This window comes from Myotis davidii, unplaced genomic scaffold, assembly GCF_000327345.1.
Source record: "Myotis davidii unplaced genomic scaffold, ASM32734v1 scaffold64, whole genome shotgun sequence".
Taxonomy (NCBI): Eukaryota; Metazoa; Chordata; class Mammalia; order Chiroptera; family Vespertilionidae; genus Myotis; species Myotis davidii.
The window spans coordinates 3,713,854-3,731,306 of NW_006296226.1; the positions used below are offsets into that span (position 1 = coordinate 3,713,854).

General features: G+C 40.5%; 1 protein-coding gene across 1 annotated transcript in view; it reads right to left on the bottom strand.

The window, feature by feature from the left end:
• Positions 1 to 17,453, bottom strand: part of KIAA0368 (KIAA0368 ortholog) — an 87,374-nt gene that overhangs the window by 27,724 nt on the left and 42,197 nt on the right. The window contains exons 17-30 of the mRNA XM_006771227.2: positions 16,918 to 16,998; positions 15,682 to 15,907; positions 15,187 to 15,278; positions 13,390 to 13,524; positions 12,484 to 12,646; positions 11,618 to 11,790; positions 9,643 to 9,744; positions 6,649 to 6,772; positions 4,357 to 4,502; positions 3,858 to 3,912; positions 3,070 to 3,184; positions 2,327 to 2,395; positions 969 to 1,086; positions 511 to 678 (exon numbers count right to left, since the gene is read on the bottom strand). Of these exons, the coding sequence (XP_006771290.1) occupies positions 511 to 678; positions 969 to 1,086; positions 2,327 to 2,395; positions 3,070 to 3,184; positions 3,858 to 3,912; positions 4,357 to 4,502; positions 6,649 to 6,772; positions 9,643 to 9,744; positions 11,618 to 11,790; positions 12,484 to 12,646; positions 13,390 to 13,524; positions 15,187 to 15,278; positions 15,682 to 15,907; positions 16,918 to 16,998 (1,767 nt within the window). The remainder of the gene's footprint in view (positions 1 to 510; positions 679 to 968; positions 1,087 to 2,326; positions 2,396 to 3,069; positions 3,185 to 3,857; positions 3,913 to 4,356; positions 4,503 to 6,648; positions 6,773 to 9,642; positions 9,745 to 11,617; positions 11,791 to 12,483; positions 12,647 to 13,389; positions 13,525 to 15,186; positions 15,279 to 15,681; positions 15,908 to 16,917; positions 16,999 to 17,453) is intronic.

Here is a 17,453-nt window from a genome sequence, read left to right on the forward strand (position 1 = left end):
GCCCTTGAAATGATGAGCTCATCTAGAATGATAAAGCTGAGAGAGTAAAAGGTACTCAGAGGCAAGCCTGGAGTGGAGAAGTCCTAATATCTAGGAGTGGAACAGAGTATGAGAAGCAGCCAGATGATAGAAAACTGAGAGAGAAAGACCACACACAGTAATTGCCTGCTTCCTTGTCTATCTCCTCAACTAAGTCAACTCCCTGAATGTAGGAACCATGGCCTGTTCTCCATTGCATCAACAGAACCTATGGATATGTAGTATTCCACTTGTATGAATATACCATCATTTTTTTACCCGGCCACCCAGTGGACATTTAGATTATTTCCATTTTTGCAATTTAAATAAATGTTGTCATGAGTATATTCGATACTTTGAAAGAAGAAAGCAAACAAGAAATAAAAGAATTTGTATTTGTTTAAATAAATAAGTATAAAAAGTAAGAAAGGAAGATGGGCACTGGGTTCAAATCCTGTACATAACCTTAGACAAGAAGTCAGAGATACTTGCCGTTGTTTTGTCAGTGACCAATGCGTTCCAGATACTTGTCATGGCCTGTCTGATGCCAAGGTTGGGATCAAACTGGTAACGATAGAGACGAGGAACTAGCTGAGGCAGAAAAGGAGCCAGCTGTTCTCCAGCTTTGGTAGCAATTACATTAAAACCAAAAGCAGCACCCTGAAAAGATATGATGAAGTGGATCAGATACATCTGCTGCAGTAAAATATTAACATATTCAATATATGAAGATCACAAAATTCTCCCTCCCAAACTTGCCCCTGAATTGAGCCTGATTTTACTGGGTGTCCCAGCTTTACCAATCAATAACAGCAGCCATGTGGTGGTTTGGCTCTCTCTAATCACAGACTTTTATAAAACATACTGCATATCAACTGTCACTGCCCATCAATTTAACAGATTTGGCATTGGAGGGGGAAAAAATAAACTGTCCAGTGATAGTAACTTACCTTCCTTGAGTTCCACATTGCATGATGGTTTGCCAAATTCATAAATTTATACACCAGGTCTGGCTGACTAAGATCACTGGCCAGAGAACAAAGCTCCTTGTAAGTAGAAAGGCCCTGTCTTGAAAACAAACAGAAAGTATATAATAATGTATTGCTCTATCTCTGACCTAATGAAAATTACATTACCAATATTACTAGGACATCTTAAATTTATGTTTTTACTAAATTTCCAATACTGCATTACCCCATCACTGCAGAGGGCAGAGAACCAGACGGAAAAGAATATAAAGAGTCACCTAATCCAATATCACCAATGCCTGGTAAATGACCTCAACACCCCTGCAACTCTCATGGAGGCAGAGCTCTCACCAGTTTGGGAGGCAGCTCGGAGACCCTTCATTATATTGTGCATGAATCTCTCTCACAAACATGAGACTGACTTGAAGATAACTTTCGTCTTCCCGAAGACTTTTCCAGCTAGAGCGCACAGCTTGGTAATAACATCTTGAGTCCTGTTAATTTTCCTCTGAACAAATAATATTTGCTCAAATACCTGATCACTTGGGTTAGTTACTTTGTGAAAAGCAAGTACTTTTTAATAACCAGGGAGAGTAAGTAAATGGAAACAACTCTCCACTGAAAGCAATCAGCTAAGGGAGCACCTCAGCAAGAGCCAATGCTGCTTTCTAATGCTGCTGGCAGCACACAGCCAAATCTGCGATTTTCCCTGAGCATTTTTAGAGGAAAAGCAACAGTGTAGCCACAATGGAATAATACAAGATAAAAGAGGGGGGGCTCTAGGAATTATCTGAAATGCTAAATTGGTGAGCTTCAAGACACCGACCAAGTCGAGTCCTCCCAGTCCTACCCCCCAACCCCCCAAACCAAGTGCAGTGGATCCCCAACTATGCAGCCAGATTTTCCTCCCCCTGCAAGATTCACTGGCTGGGAGCTGACAGAACTTCCTTCGATTCAAGGTCAGGCTGAATGAAGGGTTGTAAGGCCTGGATCCTCAAAGCAGGAAGTCTAAAGGGCCACCCAAGGCCAGCTCCAGAGCTCCTGGCGAGGTCAGTATCTGCTTCAGTGCTGGCCCTATCCTGCTTCCTCACTCTTCCCCCCACACCCCGCTCCCCGGGTGATGACCCCAGACGTTCTTCAATAAACCTCCAACATACAAATCTCCATCTCAGAGGCGGTTTCCCAGGAAACCTAACCTACAACATTAGGTTTTTCTCCATAGAAGTTTTCTCCTTCCACTAACACACATTGTCTAGGAGGGTGGAAATAAATTTCATGAGTGCTCTATTTACCAAACTGAAGATGTCTACAGGACTGATCCATGGATTGGACACACTTACCCATCAGGTGTTTTGCCAAGACCTCCCCCTTGAAATACCACTGTCTCTCCAGAAACTTCATGTTTAATTCTAAACCAAAACAACATTAAAAATTTATATTAGACTCAAATTTTTCATACCAGCATTCAATTAAGTGATACATTTTATTCCCAAACTGATAAAATTCTGTCAAGTAGCTACCAAGTACAAGATGTAACAGTCGACTATTCCTTTCCATCAGCCTGAGAGTTTTATAAAACGAAGCCTAGAATAAATAAATAGACTCCAATATAAAAGAGCATCCCATATAAATACACTGAATTAAATGCTGTCTTATTTTAAAAACTACCCTTCCTACAAGGAAGAAAATAAAAAGCAGCAACCAATTAAATTACGAGAAGGATATCCTCTCATACTCTTCACAGATCAGACTCTGAGTGATGTGCAAGCATCCTTGCCATGTCATCGTTTTCATTTAGCCAACAGTAATTATAGTGTTTTTGTAACCCAATGCTTTAACTATCCTGAGATCATTCAGTTTTCAAAATCTGACCTACTGGCATGCTTCCAAATAGTAGTTTAGTTTACTTTTTAGACAGTAATTAAGCTGCTATCCACAGCATAGCAATCATTGACTTTCCATTTAGAAAAGACGTAACAAACAGGAATATAAAAAGTTGAATTTTCCTTCTTCCAAGCATGTTCTTAGTATGTGCAAAACTTGTCTTATGCGTTCAAACCTGAAATTTTCAAGTTCACTGTACCTTTTGCCAGTCATAAGTGTTTCTACGAGTGTAGAAACCAATTCCTGTTGATCTTGTTCATTGCCCAGTTCATACACCAACCCAAGGCCTTTTGAAGCAACATCTTGGCTAAGTTCTACACAAAAATCAGACAAAATAATATTACTTTAAGAAAAATTTGTCTACTGGCCATCAAGTTGAAATTTTTAAAAACTTGTAGCATTAATCCAAAGGGATATTAAAGTAAAGATATGAGACTAGAATCAATCTGCCTATTTTATTAAACATGTACTAAACCACCTCAGTGGACATGGCCCCAAAAAGTCCCTGTACTGAGGACTACATTCACAGTAGATCCAACCCACAAACCAAGTCAAGACTGCTGGGCCTCAGAGGATCAATGGACCCAAGTCACACACGTGAGAGGCTGACACCTCGCGGAACTCCAGTATTCCCACATCCAATTGTTTTTAATGAAAAGTCAACACAAGACCATATGTTTAAAACAAGTTATAAAGTGAAGCTACTATTTAAATGCCTATCACATATACATTCGCTCTCTCATGGCCTAGATCATAAAGAGGAAAGGAATCAGAAGTAGAAGAAAGCTATTATTTAGTAGAAGGGCTAATGTTAAAGACGGCATCAGCTCCATTTTTAAATGCAGAACTGAAGAACATGATTTAATTAGAAAATAAGTAAATAAGAATCAAGTTTCCTGTACCCCTATTTCACTAATAGATTTTTTTTCAAAATTTGAAATATAAGTTTAATGATGTTTGGAAATCAAATATTTACCAATAACCTACCATCATTTTCTGACAAAACGGACACAAATGCGCTCTGAATTTCTTTAAGATGAGACTGAAAGAAGAAAAGAGGCACTGAGAAAAGTGAAACTCCTCCTCTATAGGAGAATAAGAATCTTCCTCTCAGGATACACAACACCTGTAAGATCTGAGGACCCACGGCAGTCGCGAGCCCTGCAATGCTCTCCTCTAGGAGGGTGGCCAAACTACTGAAGGTGGGACCGCCTACAGGTAGTCTAATGCACACAGTCTGAGCCTCCGCATCCTCACCATTCTGGTTGTGTGCCTTCCCGTTTAGAATCATCTTCCAGCCAATAGGTTTCAGCTGCCATCCTTCATTCCTTCACGTACAGTTTATGTCAAAATATCTGTTATCGGTTAATGGCCCTTACCTCAGATTGCCTCACCTTCTTACACTTTCCTTCCTACCACCCTTCAATTATTAAGATTTCATAGCGGCTTCCCCAGTAGAGCTGATCGCATTTACAGCATGGCTTACCTTCACTTCTCTATGGGTACTCAGCTTCCTCACAAGGGAAAGGAGCCAGATGCAGGCTGCCTGCCTCACGTGTGGATTAGGGCTGGTGATATGTTTATTTAAAATCACATCCAACACCCAGGGAACCACATCATTCACTTTGGCTCCTGTGGGGGAAACAAAGAATGATGAAAAGAAATTAAAATAACCAGTTTCCTGAAAAAGTTAAACTTTAATCAATTTACTCAATATAACAATCCTGTAATATTAAAATTTACGTGACTAAGGTGTTTAAATACATTGCTGAAGGAACTAATAATCATTCATGTCAAAACCTAGCATAAGCTAAATAACCTTTCAAAGGTACTCAGATTTAGTCCCTTAGAATGAAAAAGTATCCCCATAATGGAGGAAGTTCTGCATGTGCAGAGGCAGTGGGTATACGGGAAACATCCTTACCTTCCTATTAATTTTGCTGTGAACCTAAAACTTCTCTTTAAAAAAAAATATTTAGAAATTATCCCCACTCTCCAGTCTCAGCCCTTTTTCTTTCTCTATTATATCGTTCCCATCCCCCATCTAGAAACTAACACACAAACCAACCTCTTTTGACTTCACTTTCCTCTCCAGCTGTTCTACTACTTCTCTCCTTTCCTTTACTTCCTCAGGGCCCCTCACCCTCAACACCACTGCCACTGGGAGTGGGACAGTTTGTTGCGGGCAAGGTCCTGTGCACTGTAAGGTTTAGCAGCATCCGGGGCCTCCACCTACTGGAGACCAGCACACTGACGCTCTCCAGTGCCCGGACATTTCCAAATGTCCCTTGTGGGTCAAAAGCTCCCTCTCCTAGTCGAGAACCACTGCTTTACATCAAAACATTTCCAAATAGTTTTTTGTACTCATGCTCTATGTTTCTCTCCTCTTATTTTTTTCCTGAACCCACTCAAAAATGAGGCTTTTACCTTCTCCACTCCACAGAAATTACTGTAAGAGTCAACAATAGCCATCCTGTTGCTAACTTCAATGATGACTTTTTGCTTCTCAGCGTAACTGATCTATCAGCAGTATATATGCCCCAGTTGATCCCCACCCCACCCCACCCCACCCCACCACACGCCTGTTCATAGATTTTCTTCACTTCACTTCCAGGGCGCCTTTCAGAGTGCTCCTTTTTACATGTCCTTCCCTGGCTTATTCTAAACTACCAAAACCTGAAACTCTGGGGAACCCAGAGCTCTTTTGTTGAACTTCTCTTTTCTACTCACTCCCTTGGTGATCATGTCGAAGTTCATGGCCTCAACTACTATCTCTACACGACCCTCCCAGATTTCCAACCTGGAACTCTTCAACATTCCACACTCATACATCCAATTGTCTTCTAGGTCTGTCCATGAAGTCATTAGCCACAGCTCACCTGCAAGTGACTTGGGGCATTCCAACACAGACCAGGAGGAGTGTGAAGGAACAAGAGCTGGTGAGGCAATTTTCCCTGCTCCCTCCCACCACCACTCTACAAAAATGTATCTCCCACAGCCTTCCCCAGCGTAAGTAATAACTCCCTTCTTCTAGCACAGAGGCAGCTGGAGGGTGAGCAGAAGACACTGAAGCCTCATCTATATATATAAAAGCCTAAGCAACCCAACGACCTAACGACCAAATGACTCAACAACCAACCAACCAGCCAACCGGTTGCTATGATGTGCACTGACCACCAGGGGGCAGACACTCAACACAGGAGCTGCCCCCTGGTGGTCAGTGCACTCCAAAAGCCAGCCTCCCACAGTCCCTCCCCCCGCCGGCCAACCTCTTGCAGTCCCTCCCTCCAGCTGACCAATCTCCTATGTTCCCTCCCTGTGGCCAGCCAACCTCCCATGGTCCCTTCCCCTGGGCCGCCCAGCCCCTCTGATTGGCCCTGATCGCTGTCCAGGCCTAGGGACCCCACCCATGCACAAATTCATGCACCGGGCCTCTAGTTATGTGATAAAGGGTTAGGGGATACATCATTGGGAAACTGCTATGCCTACACTTGTAAAATTGGCAAAATACACCAATCCTCATGAAAAGAGCACAAGGTACCCACACCTAACTCCCTGCTTGCTTGCCAAAAGACTAAAAAAGGAGTTCTCATTCATGACATGCTCACTCTCCTTTAACCAACTATTTCTCTTGACTGAACCAAACTAAGACAGATGTAAGTATGTAAAGAAGAGTTAAAATAGAATGTATACATTTTTCTTTAGCTTCAAATGTGGATAAAGAGAACAGAAAAGGGTTACTTGGGGATTACAGATCAATTTGCTGAATATTTGGTACCAGCAGGAGGGGAGTACTCTTCCTCAGTCACCAGCCAGGCATCCCGGGCAGCCACGGAGCTGGTTCCTATTGCAGCACTGGTAATGGCCTCACCGATAGTGAACTGAAGTTCAATCTGCTTGGCCTACAATGAAGGAAACAAATGCCATGAATCAGAGAGAACATTTCCCAGTAGCATTCATTTTATGGAAAGGCTACTGAATACCATTTCTCTCTTTTGCCTGGACTGCTTTCAGCTAACACAGGTGGTTCAAAAGTGAGGTAAAGTGAAGGAATGGTGACGGTAAGATGACTTGGAGATCTTTTTCCAAGTCAGTGTTGCACTCCTCTCCTCACCCTCCATAGGGAACCATGACACAATGATTTTTTTTAAATATATTTTATTGATTTTTTACAGAGAGGAAGGGAGAGGAATAAAGAGTTAGAAACATCAATGAGAAACATTGATCAGCTGCCTCTTGCACACCCCCCACTGAGGATGTGCCCGCAACCAAGGTACATGACCTTGACTGGAATCGAACCTGAGACCCTTCAGTCCACAGGCCGACGCTCTATCCACCGAGCCAAACTGGCCAGGGCGACAATGATTTTTAATCTTTGGAAGCCAGGGCGACAATGATTTTTAATCTTTGGAAGCATGATACCATTAACCTGGGGGGAAGGGCATGGACTTAGAAGCCACACAGATCTCAGTGCAAATTCTAGCTCTGTCTCTCACCAGCTTCCTACTCTCATTTAAATTGAGCCTCAACTGGTTATATGTAATATTAGAGGCCCCGATGCACAAATTCGTGCATGGGTGGGGTCCCTCGGCATGGCCTGCGGGGATTGGGCCAAAACTGGCAGTCCAACACCGCCTGCCACTCCTGCCTGCAGCTCCTGTTCATCCTGGCCCCGCTGCATCTGCCTCGGGGTCACGCCGTCAGTCCTGATTGGGAGAGGTAGCACTCGCCAGCCATGAGCCCTGCATCTGGCACCCATCACAGGGTTGGCGGGGGGTAATGGGCTGGGACACGATCAGCCCTCCGAGTGGGCAATGGGATGCCCTTGCCAGCATGGGATCCAAATCTGTCCTGCTGACACTTGCACCAGTTGTTGGGAACCACCTGGCGGCCACTTTTATATCGTTTTTTCCTTGCTGAGTCTAGGGAGGGGATGCGACCCTGGTGCCCAAGGCCGACTTCCAGGAAGCCAGCAGAGCTGTCAGGATCATGCTGGTGGCGCCAGTCCATTGGTGCCTGGCCCATTCTCCAGAGATTGGACCTGCAGGACTACTGAGGGAGTGAGTGGCTGCCGCCGGGTGGGCTGCCAGGATGGGTGGGTCAGCTGAGCAGCACTCCCACTGTTGGAGTGTACTGACCACCAGGGGGCAGCTCCTGCATTGAGTGTCTGCCCCCTGGTGGTCAGTGTGCGTCATAGCGACTGGTCGACCGGTCATTCGGTCGCTTAGGCTTTTATATATATAGATGAGCATAACACCCACCTCATCAGGATGGAAGGATTAAATGAGGTGAATGTACAGAAAACTTCTGGTGGATACCTGATTTGTAATAACTGCACTAAAATAGCAACCACTATAATTTACTAACAACTCTTTTCAATCATAAGTTACATGATATCTACAAGTTATTCTAAATGGCTTCTTAAAAAAATATAGAATGATAAAATATATGTGGTAAAATGTTAAAATTGGTAACCCTGGATAAAGGGTATAAAGAAGTTCTTCATACTATCCTTACAACTACGCTGTTAGTTTGAAATTATTTCAAAAATCAAATGTTAGAAAAATTCTTTTCAGGAATTTTTTAATTTGATTTTGAAATTTTGGCACAATTACGAGCACTGACTTAGCACAAAACTGGATCTCAGTTCCTTTTGGCATTGTATACCATGAATTGAAAGAAATGGAAAAATGAAGAAATAAGATAATAAAGAACAGAAAGTAGGAGTGATATGGGAATATTAACCTTTGTGGAGAGCTTTACAAGGCATACGTATGACAACAGTTTAGCCATTCCTAAGCTCAATCAACCAAACGAGGTGTCAAATGCTGGTATCACATGATTCCTATTCTGAGAAAAAAGGATTTAAGGGCCTCCATCCCTGAGAAAAAGGTACTTCAACACAGAGAATCCTATATTAGGGGTTCGTTTAATGTGCCTATTTTCTACATGTTTCCGATTGTTAGTAACAACAAAGTTGGCATTATAAACAAAAACAAAACCCTTAACTCCATTTATGAATGATACGCTATCTATAATGTCTTAAGTAGTCCAGAAATAAAGAAATATATAAAAGAAGTAAAAATAGGCACATGGGGACTCATTGTATTATCTCTTTACTTTTATGTTGTTTTATAATGAGGAGCAAAACAGACTTTGCCTTCAGCCTAGTGAGCAATTAGAGACAGTAATAAATGCTGTGAAGAAGAATGGAGGGTCATGACAGCATAGATAACTGAAGAACCTATGTACTCTAGCTTGAAGGGTCAGGGCAGGCTTTTTAAGGGGCACAGCAACAACCCAAGAAAGAAGTATGGGCCTTTCAAAAGCTAAGGGCAAAGGAAGCAGAGGCTAGTGTATACAAATGTGAGTGAGTGACAAGAATTGAGGCTGGATCAGGGGCCAGATAGGGCTGCACTTAGACCCTCATCACACTGGGCCAGCAACTGTCCAATGGCAGGTCCTCACTACACTGGAGGACAGAGCTAAGTCATCAGACGCAAGAGCAACTGGAATAGCAGCACCCTCTCCCCACATCTAAGCAACTGGGTAGATTTCCCTCCTACCCACCCTGCACCATGCTTTACTCAAAAATTATGAGAAAAGGACTTTCCCACATAAGTGATTTAGTCAATGCTATGCCAATCATCGTGATGAGCCCAAGGCTGGCACTCAATAAGCACTTGGTGAATAAATAAATACAAGTTTAATTTAAAATCTACCAGCATGCCTTGTGTTTGAATGACTAATAATCAGAAAGCAATATAAATACCTCCACAGAATCCATCAGACCTTGCAAGAGGAGTTTCTGATGAGGAAAATCTCCATCCCCAACTGGAAAATATCCCAGTGTTTGGATTGCTCGTTCTTTCATCTAGAATAAAAGAGAATTATTTTTTAAAGCATTTTAACAGCTTTATCCCAGAAGAATGGTTCCAAAATGAGATGGCAGGAAGGGGGCAGTCTGTCTAAATAATAATGCAGCAGTGCATATTTGGGTGTTTTTATAGTCTCCAATTTTACAGAATTATATCTGTAAGACACTGGAGGGAAAAAAACACCAAACTGGGTCCATTAAGGGTCCATAGGTGCAAAAGAAGAAAAAAGAAAGCCTTTAACTAGGATTATCATCCTTCAAACCATAACAGTTATAAATGTAGGTTCTGGGCCCAAAGAGATAAACCAAAGAACTTATATATACTTATATGCATAGCCCATGGACACAAGCAATAGGGTAGTGAAGACATGGGGGAGTGAGTAGGGACTGGGAGGAGTGGGGTAAAGGGGAGGGGGAGATATCTGTAATAGTTTCAAAAATAAAAAAAGGTTTTTTTGTTTTTGTTTTTGTTTTTAAAAGGACCAAAGATCAAATCATACATCCTGAATATTTCTGTAGCCTTTATAGGAATGTGACCTTAGGCAAGTCACTTCACCTCTCTATGACTCTGTTTCTTCATCTGGAAAACACAGATCACAACTGTACCTACTTCACTAGACCTTTTGGAGAATTCAATTAATTAATGTATGCAAAGCACTTAGCAAATACCTGGCACATTACAAGTGCTCAACAGTGGTTGGTAATCCTATATAATAAAAGCTGAATATGCAAATCAACCAAACAGCAGAATGTCTAGTCACTATTAGTGCACTGACCACCAGGGGGCAGATGCTCAACACAGAAGCTGCCCCCTGGAGGTCAATATGCTCCCACAGGGGGAGCGCCACTCAGCCAGAAGCCAGGCTCATGGCTGGCGAGCACAGCAGCGATGGCGGGACCCTCTCCTGCCTCCACAGCAGCACTAAGGATGTCTGACTGCCAGGCCTAAGCCTTCAGTCGGACATTGTCTGAGAGCTCCTGGACTACAAGAACACGCAGGCCAGGTTCAGGGACACCCCCCACCCCAAAGTGCACAAATTTTGTGCACCAGGCCTCTAGTTAATAATGACAAGTAAAAACTACATTGTGGCCCTAGCTGGTTGGCTCAGTGGATAGAGCATCGGCCTGAGGACTGAAGAGTCCCAGGTTCAATTCTGGTCAAGGGCACATGCCTGGGTTGCAGGCTCAATCTCTAGTAGGTGCAGGAGGCAGCTGATCAATGATTTTTTCTCATCATTGATGTTTCTATCTCTCCCTCTCCCTTCCTCTCTGAAATCAATAAAAATGTATTTTAAAAAACTACACTGTGTAATCTTCCCAAAGATTTAACCAGTAGCTACACCAAGAATAAGATTACATATTTACTAAACTTATAGTAAACTGATTCTTCTGCCCGTTAAATCATCTCATACTTCAACACTGAGGTGCTTTGACCACAAAGGAAATGTCTTAAAGTCCATGATAATTTTTACCTAAAACTAAGAAACTATAAATGTCCTTTCTCTCACAGATTACTCACACTGCTTACTAATGCTCAGTCTCCTTTAAACCAAACTCACAAGTGGTTAAGACTTAGATTTGGTCTGAAATAACAAAAATCATCAAATTATTGAATACTTTATTATCCATCTTTTGTCTGACAAAAGAACTGATGCACTTAACACTGTATCTAAATCTTAATAGTTATTGCCTACATTGGAGTAACTGGGTCAGATGGTGCACACACGAAGGTTATGCACAAATCATCCCTAACTCACTTAGACTTTCCTCTCATTCCTTTTCATATTAAATCCTCTTCCAGCTGCAATGCCATCCTAATTACAATTCATATATAAATTTCAGAAAGGAAGGAATAAAGGAAGAGACTTACTTTATTTGTTTCTTTACTGGAGGGTATTCTATTTAGTAAGCTTTCCACAAGATGTTGCTTGGTAAAGCCAGATCCCTCACTGGGGATTGGGAGAGGACCATTTCTGCCAATTTCACCCAGGGCTGTACAAGCAGCAATTGCCAGGAGGGGCGATGTACTGTCCAAAAATGATCCTGTAAACACATTTAGACAAAACTGAGAAGAAAATACTATTATCCTTGTAAACCAAAGAAATGTATTCAAGGTTTTTTTAAAGACAGTAAAGCAAAATCAAAGTCTGTAGTATCTTCTATTAAATTCATTAATGTTTAATTGTAAACACAGAAAGGGGCTATACATATAAGTATATAAACAGATAAAAAAACAGTAGGAACAGGGCATAAAGCAGTGTCCTTTTTTAATGTTTGAAGTTTTTCCCATAATAGAATCATGTTGTAAAACATACAGTACAGACAAAAGAAGGTAGTTTTGTTATTAAAACACAGAGTTTATTTAGCATCGAGTAAGGTTTACACAAAGGCTTGTGCCTTTAAAGTTCACTACTGTAAAAAGAAATAAAAATGGTCCTATCCAGTTTGGCTCAATGGATAGATCGTCCACCTGTGGACTGAAGGGTCTCGGGTCTGATTCGGGTTAGGGGGCACATGCCTGGGTTGTGGACTCAATCCCCAGTAGGGGGTGTGCAGGAGGCAGCCAATCAATGATTCTCTCTCATCATTGATGTTTCAATCTCTCTCTCTCCCTCTCCCTTCCTCTCTCTGAAATCAATAAAAATATATTTTTAAAAAAGAAATTAAAATGCTATAATTGATTTTAACCTAATGCAAAAATTGTGACATCCCAATCAGCATAAACACATTAACTACCTATTGTCTCTGTGGCGCTCTGAATGAGTTCCTCTTGCTCAGGCAGGAAATCAGCATTTGTCTCCAGGTCTTGTGGCTCTGCCATTCTCATTTTCTTTTTAGCCAAATATCTTCCTATGGTGAATCCCAATGCGAGCACGGATCCGTGCTGTATCTCTGGGCTCTGAGTTTAACAACACAATAGCATATGTCTCTGCCTCTCTCTTACACGTGCAAGAATACACTGAAATAACTGTGTGTTTATTAGTCATCTCCCCAACAAAACCTAAGGCCAAAGAATAAAGTGATCTTTGAGGTTCTACTGGATGCTAAAGAATCAGGTTTAGGGAACAAGAGAAACTTTGAGTTTCTAACACAGATAAATTCCAAGAAGTTAAGCTAAGACTTGATTAACTTCAAGATTTAGATTCCCTAATCCCACTCCCACTCCCACTCTGGGTGAGGTGACTCTCTTGCATGTTCCTATAGCACCCAAACTTTCTTCTAGCTTATAGCACTTAGGTAACTTATGCAACTACACTATCATAATTTTCAAGCATAATTTCTTCCCATGGCCAACCAAATACAATAAACAGATCCTACTTCCAATTGCTCTAACCTCCAAACACAAAGTAAGCAATAAAATATTTGGAAGCATGTGGTATTTACTGATAGAAGAGGCACAATGATAGGCAGCAGCATATGTATTTACTCCCCATTACATTCCTAGCACCTAAAACAGTGCCAATCAGACACAAAGCACTCAAGTTTGTTGAATGAACTGATTCAATTATCTCATTTAAACTTTACAATCATAAAAGTTCATTTTACAAATGAGAATGCAAGAACTAAAAATATACCAGATATGTTTTGTAAAATTCCACTATCTCCCACCAAAAAAGAATGAAGACCATACTGGTAACATACATGATTATTTTTTGTAGTCTTTATAAGCTGTTCTATCATCAACTTCAACTCGTTTCCCGACACTGTGGATACCACCACAGAATAAAACAACGCTGCCAGTTCACGCATCTCTTCTTTACTGCTGTTCATCAGACCCTAAGTGGTATAGAAAAATATTTTTATATATATCTGCCTGCTGACAACATCTAACATTTAAGATTAAAATAAGTGATACATTAAATTGTTCAATCTATTGGACATAAAAACACAAGGTGTTTCAAAGTGAAATAAAAGTTGAATTATATACCAAAATCTATGCATTTTCATCAAAGATAGACAGTATAAACAAGTGGAACTAATACACATATGATCTAAAACAGAGGTCAATAAATGCTTTCTGTAAAGGGCGAAACAGGCTTTGTGGGCCATGTGGTCTCTGTCATAACCCCATCCTGCCACTGCAGTGCAAAAGCAGCCACAGACAATAAACAGGGCTATCTGTGTTTCAAATCAGCTTTATGGACACTCCAAGTCTCATGTCAGGAAGTGTTATTCAAATCTCATGTCAGGAAGTGTTATTTGTTTCTGTGTGTGTGTTTTTAACCATTTAAAAACGTAAAAACCATTCTTAGCCTGTAGGCCACATAAAAACACACCAGATTTGGCACATGGGCTAGAGCTTGATGACCCATGATCTACAAGATCAAATGTCAAAAACACTAACATCATTTTAAAATCAGCAAATGTTCACAAAGAATAAAAACCTTTTAAACGAGAAGAAATTTCATGAGAGCAGATTTTCCAGAAGTATAAAACTCATACCTCTTGGTCAATTCCTTCATGCTTTCACACAGAAAAAGATAATCTGTACATTTAACCATAACTCAAGTTGAAATTATGTAGCACAAAAACTCTATGGGTCATACCCATACTAAGAAAATTATTCATTGTTTAACTGAAATTCAAATTTACCTGAGCATCTTGTATTTATTTCTAAACCTGGCAATTCTTTTATTGTGATGATGGGATGAAAACATTCTCCAACACAGCTGGTGAGAGTGTAAATTGGTACCACTCATATGGATGTGCACTATCAAAACTGTTAAAATGCATGTACTCAACTCCACTTCTGTGGGACCCATTAAAAACCATACTTCCTCATTTTCAAAATGGCAATTGTTCATTGCAGCAGACTGGAAGTACCTTAAATGGCCATCAGTAAGGATTTAATATAAATTATGGTACATTCATACAGGGGAAAACAATGAAGCTGTTAAAGAGGATGCTTTCTCTGTAGTTACATAGGAATACCTCTATGTTTCAGTGGAAGGTAAAACAAGTAAGGTATAAAACCAAGTGACAACTGCACTACTTTGTGTAAAAGAAGGAATAAAAATAGAAATTGCTTATTTTTATTGGTGCATATATGCCTAAGTAAACTCTAGAAGGTACACCACCTATAAATAAGTGATGACCATGTATATTTGTCAGTGAGAGAGGAAGGGACAGGAAGTTGGAGATTTGGGTAGGTGAGAGACATTTTACATATTTTTTCTTAAACTAGATAAATCTGTTAAACTTTAAAAGACAGAAAAATCATTATTTTGTACTCATATGACTCTCAATTCATCTATCACTCTCACCAGATGGATCATTGAGATACAATAACCTACATGTTTCTCAGTAAGTGTTTGACGGCAAGAGAGTTTTCAAAATGACCTAAAGACAGAACTGGTCATAGGAACACAGACATGAAGATAAAATCATGAGTCTTAAAATATGCAGACTCAAAGAGAAAGATACATGCACAGGGTATACCTTTATCCATTCTGTTTTGTCTACAAACTTGGTAGCCAGCTTTTCTGGATACACTGAGACAGCTTCCAGGAGACAGTACATGACTGGCAAACCTAAGTAAGAATTCAGAACCATTTTAATTTCAAGAGAAATGATAAACATCAGGGATCACTAAATTCCTTTAGGAGGCAGTCCCTAGTTCTACAAAAGAAAAATTAACCTAAATAGCGTGTGACAATACAGCATATTCACAGACAGGTTATCTATACTAAGCTGACCTGTTTTTCACACCCACTTCCAAAGTAAAAATATTATCTATTATCACCATTTACTTCTGAAAAGAGAAACAATGCATCAAGGATGAATCAGGTAAGTTTAGAAAAAGAAACAAAGACTAATGTTCAGTCACAGTAGTGAAGAGAAAAAGTAATTTTGCTATAAATTCTTAGCTGAGGTTAAAATTCGATTTTTTTCTCAAGTGCTATAATCTCTGTCCTCAACATCACAACCTCCTACCTCCAACACCCGCTAGCAGCTGCTGAAGCAGGCCAATGTAGATCTGAACAGGGTTGGTTTCTCCGCTCTTGGAAGAAGATGATGAGGATGTTGCCTGGTTGCCTGACATTAAAGTCCTTATATAGCGTCCAATGGCTGGGGCATGATCTTGCATATCTGCCAAACTCTGAGAGGTGGGCACCACTCCAGCACTGTGAGCTAGGCACATTCGTAAGTACAGAACTATCTAAAACAGAAGAAAGAAGAATATCAGGTAAGTTTCTCCAAAAATCAACGTGGGAGGATATTCTTCAAGTGACAGATTGGACTCCTCTACCTTCTTCATAAAGCCATTCAAAAATGCCCACAGAAACTGAAAAACATGACCCAATATGTTAACTGAAATTACCATAATGGAGTAAAATTTACCTAATAAGCTTTTATAAATCCAAAGAGTGTTCTTTAGTGGCATTTAACATAGTTAAAATGCAAACTCAACTCCTAAAGTCTAAAAAAATTACAATACTCTGTATGTGTTTGTGTGTATGTGCGGGAGGGAGGGAGAGAGTGAGGGAGAGATGAAGTGGGGAGAGGGAGGGAGAGAGACAGAGAGAGAGAATGAGCAGAAACCTGGGGTAAATAACCTAATCCTATGGAAGTCAAATTGTGTTTAATCTCCACTAACAGAAGAATTTGAGAAAATGGGTTCCAATCATCTCCAAAGAGCAAATACAACACCATAAAAACCTCTGATATAAACTGGCTGCTCGGAGTCCTCTAGAAGCTCGTTCCTTGACAGCTAAGATAGGACAGGCAGCAATTTCATTGTGAGGAATCCTATTCTCGTCATTTAATTAATGCAAGTCAGTGACCTAAACAACAGAATTTCCCTTAGTAAATATGACAAGTGAATTTCACTCTCCAATCTTCAAAACTAGATAATCCAAACAACTTCAACATATTGTTGGCTTTAAAATTCAAACCTATTTGCTGTAAAATCTTAAGAGTAATCAATGTGGAGCATCCAGTTCATTCACAAAGAGAATCTCAGCTGAGATAAATATATTTATCTACTCCACATGAATTAAAATAATTCTAATTACCATTACTGTTTTTCTAATAAACAACTATTAAGAACAATGACACCACAATATGAATTTATCTAGAACACAAAATATTTGCAGACACCTCTTTGGGTGTGACATTATCTTTTAGAATATTCAGAGAACACAAAATAGAAATATATGCCAATCCTACCTCTCCAAAGGCTGCTGGATTAAATGGAAGGACAGTGGTCCCAGTCATGTACTTGGCTGGAGTTTTCATTCGATGGGAAGCCTAACAAAATAAGCCCAAAACAAACACTGAAAAATTATTGAAAAATGGAGCACATGTCCTTCCTCAGTTTGAAAATAACTGTACTTCAAGCTGCATTACTGTTTGAAACTGGTTCTTTCTAGTCAAAACATTTTTCCATTAATCATGTTGACTATTCATGTCCCTCACTCTAAATAACAGGTGTGTTGCATTTTCTTCATGTTTTTATTGGTTTGTTTTAAAAAGAATAAACCTGCCCTAACCGGTTTGGCTCAGTGGATATAGCGCAGCCATGGGCAAACTACGGCCCGCGGGCCGGATCCTGCCCGTTTGAAATGAATAAAACTAAAAAAAAAAGAGACCGGACCCTTTTATGCACATCCCCAGTAGGGAGTGTGCAGGAGGCAGCTGATCAATGTTTCTCTCTCATTGATGTTTCTAACTCTCTATCCCTCTCCCTTCCTCTCTGTAAAAAA